The 13,984-nt window shown below is 37.0% G+C and overlaps 1 protein-coding gene across 3 annotated transcripts in view; it reads left to right on the top strand.

The window, feature by feature from the left end:
- NFATC3 (nuclear factor of activated T cells 3) overlaps window positions 1-13,984 on the top strand; it is a 92,898-nt gene that overhangs the window by 24,919 nt on the left and 53,995 nt on the right. For all 3 annotated transcript variants that reach the window (XM_052657007.1, XM_052657005.1, XM_052657006.1), the window contains exons 2-3: window positions 5,574-6,708; window positions 8,475-8,637. In XM_052657007.1, coding sequence (XP_052512967.1) covers window positions 5,574-6,708; window positions 8,475-8,637 — 1,298 coding nt within the window. The remainder of the gene's footprint in view (window positions 1-5,573; window positions 6,709-8,474; window positions 8,638-13,984) is intronic.

Here is a 13,984-nt window from a genome sequence, read left to right on the forward strand (position 1 = left end):
TCCTTCTATATTTATAAGGGATATTGGCCTGTAGTTTTCTTGTGGTATTTTTGTCTTGCTTTGGCATCGGGGTAAAACTGGCCTCATAGAATGTTTAGGAAGTGATATCTACTCATCTATATTTTGGAAGAGTTTGAAAAGGATTGCTGTTAACTCTCCTCTAAATGTTTGGTAGAATTTATCAATGAAACCACGTTGTCTTGGACTAATTTTGTTGGGAAATTTTTTCGCTAGTGATTCAATCTCTTTACTTGATATCAGTCTCTTGAGAATTTTTGTTTCTTCTGAGTCACTTTCGGTAATTTGTGTGCTTGTAAGAATTTGCCTGTTTCTTGTATATTGCCTAAGTTGCTGGTGTGCAGTTGTTCGCAGTATTCTTGTTATCATAGTATTCTCACATATATTTCTACCAGTACCAGTTATAATAACATCCTAACAGAGTCCACTTAGGCGGTACTAAACTATTTTCTCAATTTTGAAAACATTGTTGCTTGAAGTTGTTCCATGCAAACTATTCATGCATGCATGTTCAGTCACTAAGTTATGTCCAACTCTTTGCGACCCCATGGACTCTAGCCCACTAGGCTCCTGTGTCCATGGGACTTTGCAGGCAAGAATTACTGGCATGGGTTGCCATTTGCTTCTCCAAGGGATCTTCCTGACCCAGGGAATATAACCTGTGTCTCCAACATCTCCTTGCATTGACAGGCAGATGCTTTCCACTGAGCTACCTGGGAAGCTTATGCAAACTATTCATAGGAGGCTAATAATTCTTCAATAAACTCTGCATTGAGTCTTCAAGTAAATAATAAATAAGTAGAATCAGTAACATTTGGTTACACATCAGGAGCCAAGGAAAACCTTGAAACTTTTTGCCTTGTTTTATAATTGCTTCTTGTTGCTACCAGTGTTTTCAGTCTTTCAGTCATTCTTGCTGATGGTCTTTACCAGTTTATTTTCTCTGACATTTCTTTAGTCACAGCAATCAGACACAGTTTAAGTTTCACCATTAGTAAATGGCTTTCTTTGCTTACCTGACAAGTGAACCATTCAGAAACTTTCTTTGGTTACAGCCTCATTTTAACCTTTTCTTCTTGTGAAGAAATCTTGCTGTGATAAGATATTCTGTGTTTTTCTGATTTGTTTTTCCTTTTGTTTTCCTGTAAGTTGGAGGTGTTGTGATGAATGTTACTGGTAATGCTGATGTATAAGGTATTCTTACAGCACAGCCATAATGTTGTTGCACAATAAACATAATGCTTTGCCCTCTAATTTGATAAGAAGATAGCCCACACTCCATTGTGTCTTAGAAGCATGGCATTCAATTTGAAGTCCACTCTTGTCTTTCCTCTTTTTTAGTGATATCTATGCACTGACAAGTTTTTTGTTTCTTTTTTACTTCCCGTCCACCCACCTGAATTTTTTTTTTTTTTAGTATTTATTTATTTGGCTGTGTTGGGTCTTAGTTATGACATGCAGGATCTTTCGTTGTGGGGCACTGACTCTCTAGTTGTGGTGCACGGGCTCCAGAGAGCTCAGGCTCAGTAGTTGTGACCCGTTCATGCTTAGTCGCTCTACAGCAGGTGGAATCTCAGTTCCCTCACCAGGGATCAAACCTGTATCCCCTGCATTAAAAGGTGGTTTCTTAACCTTTGGACCACCAGGATGTCCTTGCACTGGTACGTTTTTTAAAATGTTGCAATGTTAACATCAGTATGCATTGTACTCAGAATACTGTCCAGTTTGTCACTGCAATTTGTTAGTGCACCAAGTAACAGTGGGAAACATCTCTCACAGCTCCTCGACTCTACCGTTGTTCTGTGAGATTAACCATAGGCTGTACATAAATGAATGAGCATGGTTATATTCCAATAAAACTTTATTTGTGGATACCAGAATTCAAATTTCATATTATTTTGTGTCATTAAACAGTATTATTTTGATTTTCTTCCAACCATTTGAAAGCCATTCTTAGCTTGTAGCCCGTGCAGAAACAGGTGGTAGGCCAGGTTTGGCCTGTGGGCTGTATTCTGCCAGTGCCTGCTTTACAATTTAAATACATTGGTAAGGCAGCCTGTGTTGCCCAGATTACTGCATGCTTGCCTGGGGCCCCCTGGTGGCTGAAGGGAGTAAATAAGTCTTGAGATGGTCAAATTTCTGAAGCACCATGAATCTGAGAATACTACAATTGGAAATCTAGATGTAGGACTATCTATCATAGGGAGATTGTAGTGGCCACTCATCATTTCCAGAATGTGGGCTTTGGTGACACTTAGGAAGAAAGATTAAACAGCACTGCCCGAAATTTTGTATGCAAATCTCAACAGTGCTTTAAGACATCATTCTGATATAAAATATGTCTCTTCATCTGCAATTCATTTGTGTGAAGGTTGTGAATTTCAGCATTATTCAACACAAAATGGCACTGGTACAGTAATTACATTTGAATGAACCCATATCTTCCAAGGGTAACTTTATTCTCTTTTCACCCACCCTTTTTTTCTCACTCAAAGGCTTCAAGTTTAATGTATTGATAATTTTTGCTACTTTATTAAGTACATTTCTAAGTAAAACTGGGTTTTAACTATGAGAGTATGATAGTAAAGAATTCAGTGATTTTGTATAGTTGGGTGCTGCTATCTTGCTTTGAAGTAGGGTACCAGCAGTTTTTTGTATTTTTGTTTTTTAAATTTTAGTAAACTATACATAGCATAAAATCTACCATCTTATCCGTTTATAAGTATATAGTGTAGTAGCATTAAGTATAGTCCCATTTTTGTACAACTACAGGGGTGAGTATTTTTAATCTGCCATTTTAAACTCTTGATCCAAAAAAATGAAACCCTCCTGTTCTGGTCAATCCTAGGTTTACTGTAGTAACTAGGAATGAAATTATCCTCAAATATAGTAGAGATCATGTCATTGCCTTTGTAAAGCTTCGCTGGTTTATATCACCCTTAGAATAATATTTAAGCTCTTTACCTGATCCTTCCAGGCTTTGCCTCTTTCGGTTTTCCCCTTTCAGCTGTTAGCTGGCTCTGGCATAGTTGGGCCTTTCATTTCCTCAGAGAAGCCAAGGTCTTATCTGACTCACCGTTTTCTTGTCTGCCCCATCGTGCTGGAGCTGCCCCGGTGTTGAAGCTTGTATACCCAGGCCTCCCCACCACCACCACCTCCCTTTTCTTTGCTTGCTGGTTCCTGTGCTCTCTTCTCAGAAAGGCCATCCCAGTACTCTCTGTAAAATAGGTTCCTTCTTTAGACTGTTTCCCCCTACTTAGTAATACGTAAAGTTTTTGTTTTTGTCAATTTCCTAACCTATCCAAATTAACTTCCCCTCCTACTTAACTCCATTCTCCTTACTCTTTTTAATTTTTCCTTATAGCAAATATAGCCATCTGACATTTTACTAGAATGTAAGTTCTAAGAGGATGGGGACTTTGTTTTGTTTACTCATGTTTTCAGTGTCTACAACATGTCTGCTATATAGTACCTACTCAAAAAATATTTAACTGAATGATCACATTATTTTTGGCTTTAGGGCAAAATACACATATATGATTGAAAAGTGAATACAACAAAGTTAGGACTGGCAAAATGGGAATATGGAAAGAAACTTGTTGAACTGAAGAAATAACCAATACTGGAGCTGTTCTACCTTTGGATTTTGTGTTATTGTTGAATGATAAATATCACGTCCCCTTCAGCTATTTTTGAGTTCAGTTTTCTGTCCTTTGCAGCCTGCAGACATCATATTTCATACAGAATCATTTCAATCCTAAATAGCACTAAGTTAAAAAAAAAACTATATTTATTGTCCACACCTTGCAGCCAACCAGAGATGGAACCCATACTCCCTGCATTGGAAGTATAGAGTTTTAACCCTGGACCTCCAGGGAAGTCCCTAAATTACACTGAATTTAAAAATAACATCTTGATTGAAGAAACTGATTCTTCTGTCCCTCCAGTGTTGCAAATTGCCAACATTCATTAGATCATAGAGAAAGCAAGGGAATTCCATAAAAACATCTGCTTCATTGACTACGAGAAAGCCTTTGACTGTGTGGATCACAACAAACTGGAATATTCTTGAAGGGATGGAAACACCAGACTACCTTACCAGTCTCCTGAGAAACCTGTATGTGGGTACAGAGCAGCAGTTGGAACCTTACATGGGACAGCTGACTGGTTTGACATTGGGAAAGGAATATGTCAAGGCTGTATATTATCACCCTGCTTATTTAACTTACATGTGAAATACATGATACGAAATGCCAGGCTGGATAAATCACAAGCTGGAATCAGGAATGCTGGGAAAAGTGTCAAAAACCTCAGATATGCAGATTATACCACTGTAATGGCAGAAAGCAAAGAGAAACTAAAGAGCCTGTTGATGAAGGTGAAAGAGGAGAGTGAAAAAATTGGCTTAAAACTCAGCAATCAAAAAACTGAGATCATGGCATCCGGTCCCATCACTTCATGGTGAATAGAAGGGCAAAAGTGGAGGCAGTGACAGATTTTATTCTCTTGTGCTCCAAAATCACTGTGGATGGTGACTGCAGTCATGAAATTAAAAGACGCTTGCTCCTTGGAAGGAAAACTATGACAAACCTAGACATTGTATTAAAAACCGAAGACATTGCTTTGCCCGCAAAGGTCCATATAGTCAAAGCTACTGGTTTTGCCAGTAGTCATGTATGGATGTGAGAGTTGGACCATAAGAGAGGCTGAGCGCCAAAGAATTGCTGCTTGTGAACTGTAGTGCTTGAGAAGACTCTTGAGAGTCCCATGGTCTGTAAGGAGATTAAACCAGTCAGTCCTTAAGGAAATCAACCTTGAATATTCATTGAAAGGGCTGATGGTGAAGCTGAAGCTTTAGTACTTTGGCCACCTGATACCCAGAGGTGACTCATTGGAAAAGACCCTGATGCTGGGAAAAATTGTAGGCAAAAGGAGAAGAGGGTGGCAGAGGATGAGATGGTTAGATAGCATCACCTATTCAATAGGCATGAATTTGAGTAAACTCCAGAAAATAGTGAAAGACAGGGAAGCCTGCTGTGTTGCAGTCCAGGGGGTCACAAGGAGTCAGACATGACTTGGCGACCAAACAACAATAATAGATCCTTTCCATTAATAAACTAGTGTGTATACTTGCAATTAAAAACTTTTCAAAAACTCTGCTTTATCCTTTATTTACTTCATTTTAACCTGCTGACTCCAGATGAGGCTGAATTTATATGATTGTATCCTTATATAGTTTTGTGGATATTTTTAGAATTATGGATGTGATTATTTCTTTTATAAAAGCATTTATTGTTTTCAGATTCTCAATTTTAGAAAAATGTGGAAATAAAAAGAAAAAATTGCATAAAAAATGATAATTACATGTATCCACAGATACATTAAAACACACAGACATGCCACTCTTTAGTGGAGCTAATGATGTACATTTTTTGTTCCACTCTCTTCTCTCAAGATTATTATTTACGTTCTCATCTAGTAATTTATACATCTAAAATTTCTAATTTCTTGTTTTGTTAATTATTTTTCTTTTTTGCTCCCCCCAACCCCCATAGATCTTGAGCCAGATGATTGTGCATCCATTTACATCTTTAATGTAGATCCACCTCCATCTACTTTAAACTCACCACTTTGCTTACCACATCATGGATTACCGTCTCACTCTTCTGTTTTGTCACCATCGTTTCAGCTCCAAGGTCACAAAAACTATGAAGGAACTTGTGAAATTCCTGAATCTAAATACAGCCCATTAAGTGGTCCCAAACCCTTTGAGTGCCCGAGTATTCAAATTACATCCATCTCTCCTAACTGTCATCAAGAAATTGATGCTCATGAAGATGACCTACACATAAATGACCCAGAAAGGGAATATTTGGAAAGGCCTTCTAGAGATCATCTCTATCTTCCTCTTGAGCCATCCTACTGGGAATCTTCCCTTAGTCCTAGTCCTGCCAGTAGCATCTCTTCTAGGAGCTGGTTCTCAGATGCGTCTTCTTGTGAATCTCTTTCACATATTTATGATGATGTGGATTCGGAGTTGAATGAAGCTGCTGCCCGATTTACTCTCGGATCCCCTCTGACTTCTCCTGGTGGCTCTCCAGGAGGCTGCGCTGGAGAAGAGTCCTGGCATCAACAGTATGGACTTGGACATTCCTTGTCACCTAGGCAATCTCCTTGCCACTCTCCTAGATCTAGTATCACTGATGAGAATTGGCTGAGCCCCAGGCCAGCCTCAGGACCCTCATCAAGGCCTACTTCCCCTTGTGGGAAACGGCGGCACTCTAGTGCTGAGGTTTGTTACCCTGGGTCCCTTTCACCGCATCATTCGCCTGTTCCTTCTCCTGGTCACTCCCCCAGGGGAAGTGTAACAGAAGATACCTGGCTCAATGCTTCTGTCCAGGGTGGATCAGGCCTTGGCTCTGCGATTTTTCCATTTCAGTACTGTGCAGAAACTGATATTCCTCTGAAAACAAGGAAGACTTCTGAAGATCAAGCTCTCATACTACCAGGAAAATTAGAACTCTGTTCAGATGACCAAGGGAATCTTTCACCGTCGCGGGAAACTTCAATAGATGATGGCCTTGGATCTCAGTATCCTTTAAAGAAAGATTCATCTGGTGACCAATTTCTTTCAGTTCCTTCACCCTTTACCTGGAGCAAACCAAAGCCTGGTCACACCCCTATATTTCGGTGAGTTGATGGAAATGACTAATGGTCATTTTTCATGTTTATGTTTATTGGTGGCATGTAATTACTACATTATCTATGTAGAATAATTTGACCATCTTTCCTCCTCCTTTTTGTTCTTTAGTTTCTTCCAGACAACTTAAAAAAGACCACATTTATTTTCCTTTTAGTCTTAAAAGTGTCTTTAAATAGGCTAAAGTTATCATTTTAAAAGTGTATAATGAATTGTAAATAATAACAAATTGCATTAGAAGCCCTAGAATGAATTTTCTTTTTTCAGAATGAATTTTCTTATCCACAAAAGCTTCTTGTAAAAGATAATAGTATAAATTACTGATTATGTCCACTTAGGGATAAGGTTTATATTATATATATTTTTGAATTTTTATATTTTTAAGAACTCAATAATATACAAGTGAAATTTGGCTTTTTTATATTTGTGACAAGTGTTTTTTTTTCCATAATTTATCTCTAGACTTCATATAAGTTTGTGATTTTTGTTGTTGGTTTAGAGGAATTTTTAAATTTTATATATTCAAATTTGTCTTTTCCTTCACAGCTTTTAGATTTTATGTTATATTTGAAAGCCTATCCCACTCTAAAATAACTACAAATAAAGGGAAAACCTAACTTTCACATTTCTAATTTTTATGTATAATTTTTATAATATATGTATGTAACTTATATACTGTTTGTATTTGTACATATATATATATATTTTTCGAATCTTGAATCCAGCTACGGACTAAAGACTGTTGTAATGACTGTTTTCTAAATGGCTTATCAGTTATCACAGTGCCATTTTTAGAATCAATCTAATCTGTAATTGATTAGGGAATATAAGTTATCGTGTGTTAATCGTCACACAGATGTGGGTCTGTTTACTTTTTAAAAAAAATTTTGCTTTGTTATTGGTACAAATGTTTATTTCTGAATCTAGATATTTAGAAAATTATAATGTGGAATTATGGTATTGACGACTCCTTTGAACCCATCACTTTGCTTCTGAAAATTATCTTAGTCTTTTTAGAGATTTGCTTAAACAAGTACAGACATTTGCTGAGAGTTGATGAAGTTGACTTTTTGTTTCAGACTAATAAAAATTACTGCCTTTGAGCTTCAGAGTAGCTGGTAATGCTAAGCCAAGGATATTAAGGGAAGCAATGAAATAACTTAGAAATTTACTCTAGGCATGGTATCATTCAAAGGTAGAAAAGACGTCTAAAGTCTCATTTCACCAATTATTAAGATTTTTTTAAAATAGAAGGTATTACTTTTTAATACAAATCATTCTAGTTTTGGGTCCATTAATATTTGACCTATAGACTTAGAAGTTGTTTCTTTTCTAATTTCATATTTTCATTGTTAACATATCTAAATGAACCTGTCCCCTTTAAGCTATTTAAAAATTGTTTTGATTGTTTTTGTGGTTATACACATAGTTGAGAAATAGTTATAGTTTTATGACATTTTTTATTTTTAATGAAATATCAGAATTTGTCCTTTTAAAAAAAAAATAGAAACCAAAAATAAATAAAATTGATTTTATTATCAGGTTAATTATTTCTAAAACGCCCTCTGTATCCAGGTTACAACTTACTAAGTGAAGTTTTGTGTTTTTTTTCTTTTTGTTTAAATTTTATTTTTTAAATACTTTACTTCAAAGATCATAGGAAGAAATGTTGGTGCCTTCAAAGAAATAATTTGAATCACTGCTTGGCTGGCAATAATAGCATGGTGAAATGGGTCTTTGTGTGTTTTGTTTATAGCACATCTTCATTACCTCCACTAGACTGGCCTTTACCAACTCATTTTGGACAATGTGAACTGAAAATAGAAGTACAACCTAAAACTCATCACCGAGCCCATTATGAAACTGAAGGTAGCCGAGGAGCAGTGAAAGCATCTACTGGGGGACATCCTGTGGTGAAGGTAAGAGATTTTAGGGGTGTGTTTTGCAGATACCATATATCTGTTATTGGTAGGGTCCATTCAGTCAGGTACTGCTGAGCCTGAAGAGAGAAAAATTTCAAACCTAAAAAGCTTCCATTGAGATTTTGTGTCCTTGTTGATACAGTTGCACTTTTGCATTTTGGGTTTGGTTTTTTTTTTTTGGCTAGGCTAAAAGATATTCTTACTGGACTGACTCTTCAGCTAGTAAAACTCTAGGGAAAGATCATAATGGTCAAATAATTGTTTTTCTGACTAAAAGAAAAGACTATTTATAAGTACAATGCATGTTTGTTTAAGGTCCAAATAATACAGAAAAGTAAAAAGAATAAAGCAATGAATTACCTAGTCTAAATCCGTCAGAAATAAGTAGTCGTTGGCATTTGATAAACAATCCAGATAATTCTGTTTGTATGTTTAGTGGAAGAGTAGATGGATGACTAGAAAAATGAATGGATTTTTTTTAAAATGATAGGACTATATATTGAACATCTTTGTAATTAAATTAATTTATTAGAAAATAAAACTAAAGTGAAATTATTGAAATTATATAATATCTGAGTGTATAAAATACAATACATATGTAAGTTTCAAGAGTTGAATATTAACTTTAATTTTACTTGAATGAAACATTTAAAAAAATGAACCAAAACTATATGAACTGCTAAATTCTGGATATTGATCTTCACTTTAAGCGATCCTGAACAGTCTTTCTAAGGCGAAAGAAATTAAATAAATTATTGAGAAATTAAATTTTTGTCTTAGATTTAAATGTTACAAATTGCTCCCTACTCTGAAAAATGAAGTAATTGTCTCTGTTAAACTTCTTCCCCCGGCATTGCCATCTACCTCCTGAATTTTGTTGCTTATATTAATTAATCTTCTTTTCAGATCTGTAGTCATCTCTCTGCCTCATGTCCCACCACTCCTATTGCTTAGCTTAGTTCTATATATAGTTGGATTCCAGGTTTAGTACTAATTCTTTCTTATTTCTTTTTAAAGTGCTTTTTTTTGTTTAAATGTTTAAGGAGGGCTTTGGATTCTTTATTTCCTGGATTCTTTCATATTTGAAATTATTTGCTGCTTTTATATACTCAAACATCAGAACGGCTAAGTTGTAATATGTTGTCACTTATTTTTTTCCCCTTAGTGCTTGTCTTATGGCATTGTGTATTGTAGTGGAGAAATTAATTGAACAAATACAGTTTATAGCTGATCCTTTCCTATACTAGCCATATTTTATGATTTATTTTCATTATCTAAACATGATTTATAGTTCTTGACAAACAAACCTTTACATTTTAGGTGGGTTTTTAAATGACTTGTAAGAAGAAATGTCAGTTCTAGAAAAAGAGATCAGATTTATGGTTACCAGAGGCAGGGGGTTGGAAGAGGGGGAATGGATGAGGGTAGTCAAAAGATACAAACTGCCAGTTAAAACATTAGTAGTGGGGATGTAATGTACAATATGGTGAATGTAGTTAACACTGTTGTATGCTGTGTTTGAGAGTTGCTAGAGGAGTAGATCCTAAGGTTCTCATCATGAGAAACACCCTACCCCCATATAACTATAAGAAGTCATGGATATTAATGAAATTTATCATAATAGCAAGTTTGCAATATATATAAAAATACATGTAAATCAAGCAATTATGCTGTGTACCTTAAAATTTCAGTACTGTATGCCAATTATAGCTCAATAAAACTGAAAGAAAAAGAAAGCTCAGGAAAACTCAACATAGGAATTTTACCATTTGTTATTAGAACTTTAGTTTACTCTTAAATGAGAGCTTACTTTAGGAGAAGGAGTCTTTGGTTCATTCTTTTATCTTTTTTTTTTTTTTTTTAAGCCACACCACACAGCTTTCGGAGTCTTAGTTCGCTGACTAGGGATTGAACCAGGGCCCCGGCAGTGAAAACACTAAGTCTTAGCCACTAGACCACCAGGAAATTCCCCATTTCTGTGTCTTTGACTTTTCTTCAGTTCAGTCACTCAGTTGTGTCCCACTCTTTGCGACCCCATGGACTGCAGCACGCCAGGCTTCCCTGTCCATCACCAACTCCCAGAGCTTGCTCAAACTCAAATCCATCAAGTCGGTGATGATATCCAACATCTCATCCTCTGTTGTCCCCTTCTCCTACCTTCAATTTTTCCCAGTATCAAGGTCTTTTCCAGTAAATCAGTTCTCATCAGGTGGCCAAAGTATTGGAGTTTCAGCTTTAGCATCAGTCCTTCCAATGAACACCCAGGACTGATCTCCTTTAGGATGGACTGGTTGGATCTCCTTGCAGTCCAAGGGACTCTCAAGAGTCTTCTCCAACACCACAGTTCAAAAGCATCAGTTCTTCGGCTCTCAGCTTTCTTTATAGTCCAACTCTCATATCCATACATGACTACTGGAAAAACCATAGCTTTGACTAGGTGGACCTTTGTTGGCAGAGTAATGCCTTTGCTTTTTAATATGCTGTCTAGGATGGTCATAGCTTTCCTTCCAAGGAGCAAGCATCTTTTAATTTCATGGCTGCAGTCACCATCTGCAGTGATTTTAGAGCCCACGAAAAGAAAGTCTGTCACTGTCTCCATTATTTCCTTATCTATTTGCCATGAAGTGATGGGACTGGACACTATGATCTTTGTTCTTTGAATGTTGAATTTTAAGCCAGCTTTTTCACTCTCCTTTTCTACCTTCATCAAAGGACCCTTTAGTTCCTCTTTGTTTTGTGCCATAAGGGTGGTGTCATCTGAGTATCTGAGGTTATTGACATTTCTCCCAGCAATCTTGATTCCACCTTGTGCTTCATCCTGCCCCACATTTCGCACAATGTACTCGGCATATGAGTTAAAAAGCAAGGTGACAGTATACAGCTTTGACGTACTCCTTTCCCAATTTGGAACCAGTCTGTTATTCCATGTCCAGGTCTAACTGTTGCTTCTTGACCTGCATACAGATTTCTCAGGTGGCAGGTCAGGTGGTCTGGTATTCCCATCTCTTGAAGAATTTTCCACAATTTGTTGTGATTCACACAGTCAGAGGCTTTGGCATGGTCAGTAAAGCAGAAGTAGATGTTTTTCTGGAACTCTCTTGCTTTTTCTATGACCCAGCGGATGTTGGCAATTTGATCTCTGGTTCCTCTGCCTTTTCTAAATCCAGCTTGAACATCTGGAAGTTCTCGGTTCACATACTGTTGAAGTCTGGCTTGGAGAATTTTGAGCATTACTTCGCTAGCATGTGAGATGAGTGCAATTGTGTGGTAGCTTGAACATTCCTTGGCATTGCCTTTCTTTGGGATTGGAATGAAAACTGACCTTTTCCAGTCCTGTGGCCACTGCTGCGTTTTCCATATTTGCTGGCATACTGAATGCATCATTAACAGCATCATCTATTAGGATTTGAAATAGCTGAACTGGAATTTCATCGCCTCCACTAGCTTTGTTCGTAGTGATGCTTCCTAAGGCCCACTTGAGTTCTCATTTCAGAATGTCTGGCTCTATGTGAATGATCACATCATGGATATCTAGGTCATTAAGATCTTTTTTGCATAGTTCTTAATGTATATTCTTACCACCTCTTCTTAATATCTTCTGCTTCTGTTAGATCCATCCCATTTCTGTCTTTTATTGTGCCCATCTTTGCATGAAATATTCCCTTGGTATTTCTAATTTTCTCAAAGAGATCTCTAGTCTTGCCCATTCTATTGTTTTCCTCTTTTTTTTTTTTGCCTTGTTCACTTAGGAAGGCTTTCTTATTTCTTCTTGCTCTTCTTTAGAACTCTGCATTCAGATGGGTATATCTTTCCTTTTCGCCTTTGCCTTTCACTTCTCAGCTGTTTGAAAATTCTCTGCAGACAACCATTTTGCCTTTTTGCATTTATTTTTCTTGGGGATGGTTTTGATCACAGCCTCCTGTACAGTGTCATGAACCTCCATCCATAGTTCTTCAAGCACTCTGTTTATCAGATTTAATCCGTTGAGTCTATTTGTCACTTCTGCTGTATAATTGTAAGGGATTTGATTTAGGTCATACCTGAATGGTCTGATGGTTTTCCCTACTTTCTTCAGGTTAAGTCTGAATTTTACAATAAAGAGTTGATGATGTGAGCCACTGTCAGTTCCCGGTCTTGTTTTTCATGTCTGTGTAGAGCTTCTCCATCTTCCGCTGCAAAGAATATACTCACTCTGATTTCGGTGTTGACCATCTGGTGATGTCCATGTGTAGAGTCATCTCTTGTGTTGTTGCAAGAGGATGTTTGCTATGACTAGTGTGTTTTCTTGGCAAAACTCTGTTAGCCTTTGCCCTGTTTCATTTTGTACTCCAAGGCCAAACTTGCCCGTTACTCCAGGTATCTCTTGACTTCCTACTTTTGCCACCCGGTCTCCTGTGATGAAAATGACATCTCTTTTTGGTGTTAGTTCTAGAAGGTCTTATAGGTCATCATAGAACTTTGTAGGTCATCATAGAAAGTCAAGAAATTGACTTCTCTTACCAGAAGAAAAATTATTTACACGTGTTTATATGAATTTCCTACCCCCAAATAAGGGAAGGGGCGATTCCCTGGCAGTCTAGTGGCTAGGACTTAGTATTTCCATTGCCAGGGCCCCAGGTTCAATTCCTGGCCAGGGAGCTAAGATCCCAGAATCCATGTGACAGCAGCCAAGAAAGAAAAAAGATTCCCTAAGAATTTTATAGTTTAATTCATACAATATTTAGGTCTTTTCTCAACTTGAGTTAATTGTTGTATATGGTGTTAGGTGTGGATCCATCTATATTGTTTTGCATGTAGGTACCTAGTTTTCTCAGCATTATTTGTTGAAAAAGAGTTCGTTCCTCATTGAATGTTAAAACCTAGTGATCCAGTGGTTAAGGCTCAGCTCTTTCACTGCTGGGGCCCAGGTTCAGTCCTTGTTTGGAGAAAATAAGATCCTGCAAGCTGTGTGGCATGGCCAAAAACAAAACTGAAAAAAAATCATTTGACCATATGTGCAAGAGATTATTTCTAGGCTCACTATTCTATCCCATTGGTCTTGATGTCTGTCTTTCTGCTAGTCCCACAGTGTTTTGATTACAGTAGCTTTATAGTAAGTTTTGAAATCTAAGAATGGGTGTATTCACCTTTGTTCTTTGTTTTTGAAAATTGTTTTGGCTATTCAGGGTCCCTTGAAGTTCCGTATGACTTCTGGGATGGATTTTTCTATTTCTGTAAAAATAACTTTGAGATTTTTATGCAGCTTGCATTGAATCTGTCGATTGCTTTAGGTAGTATTGTTCCAGTTCTTGAGCATAGGATTTTTTTTCTATTTATTCATGTCTTTAATTTTTTTCAGCAATGT

Source organism: Budorcas taxicolor, chromosome 18 (assembly GCF_023091745.1).
Source record: "Budorcas taxicolor isolate Tak-1 chromosome 18, Takin1.1, whole genome shotgun sequence".
In the NCBI taxonomy this organism is placed as follows: domain Eukaryota; kingdom Metazoa; phylum Chordata; class Mammalia; order Artiodactyla; family Bovidae; genus Budorcas; species Budorcas taxicolor.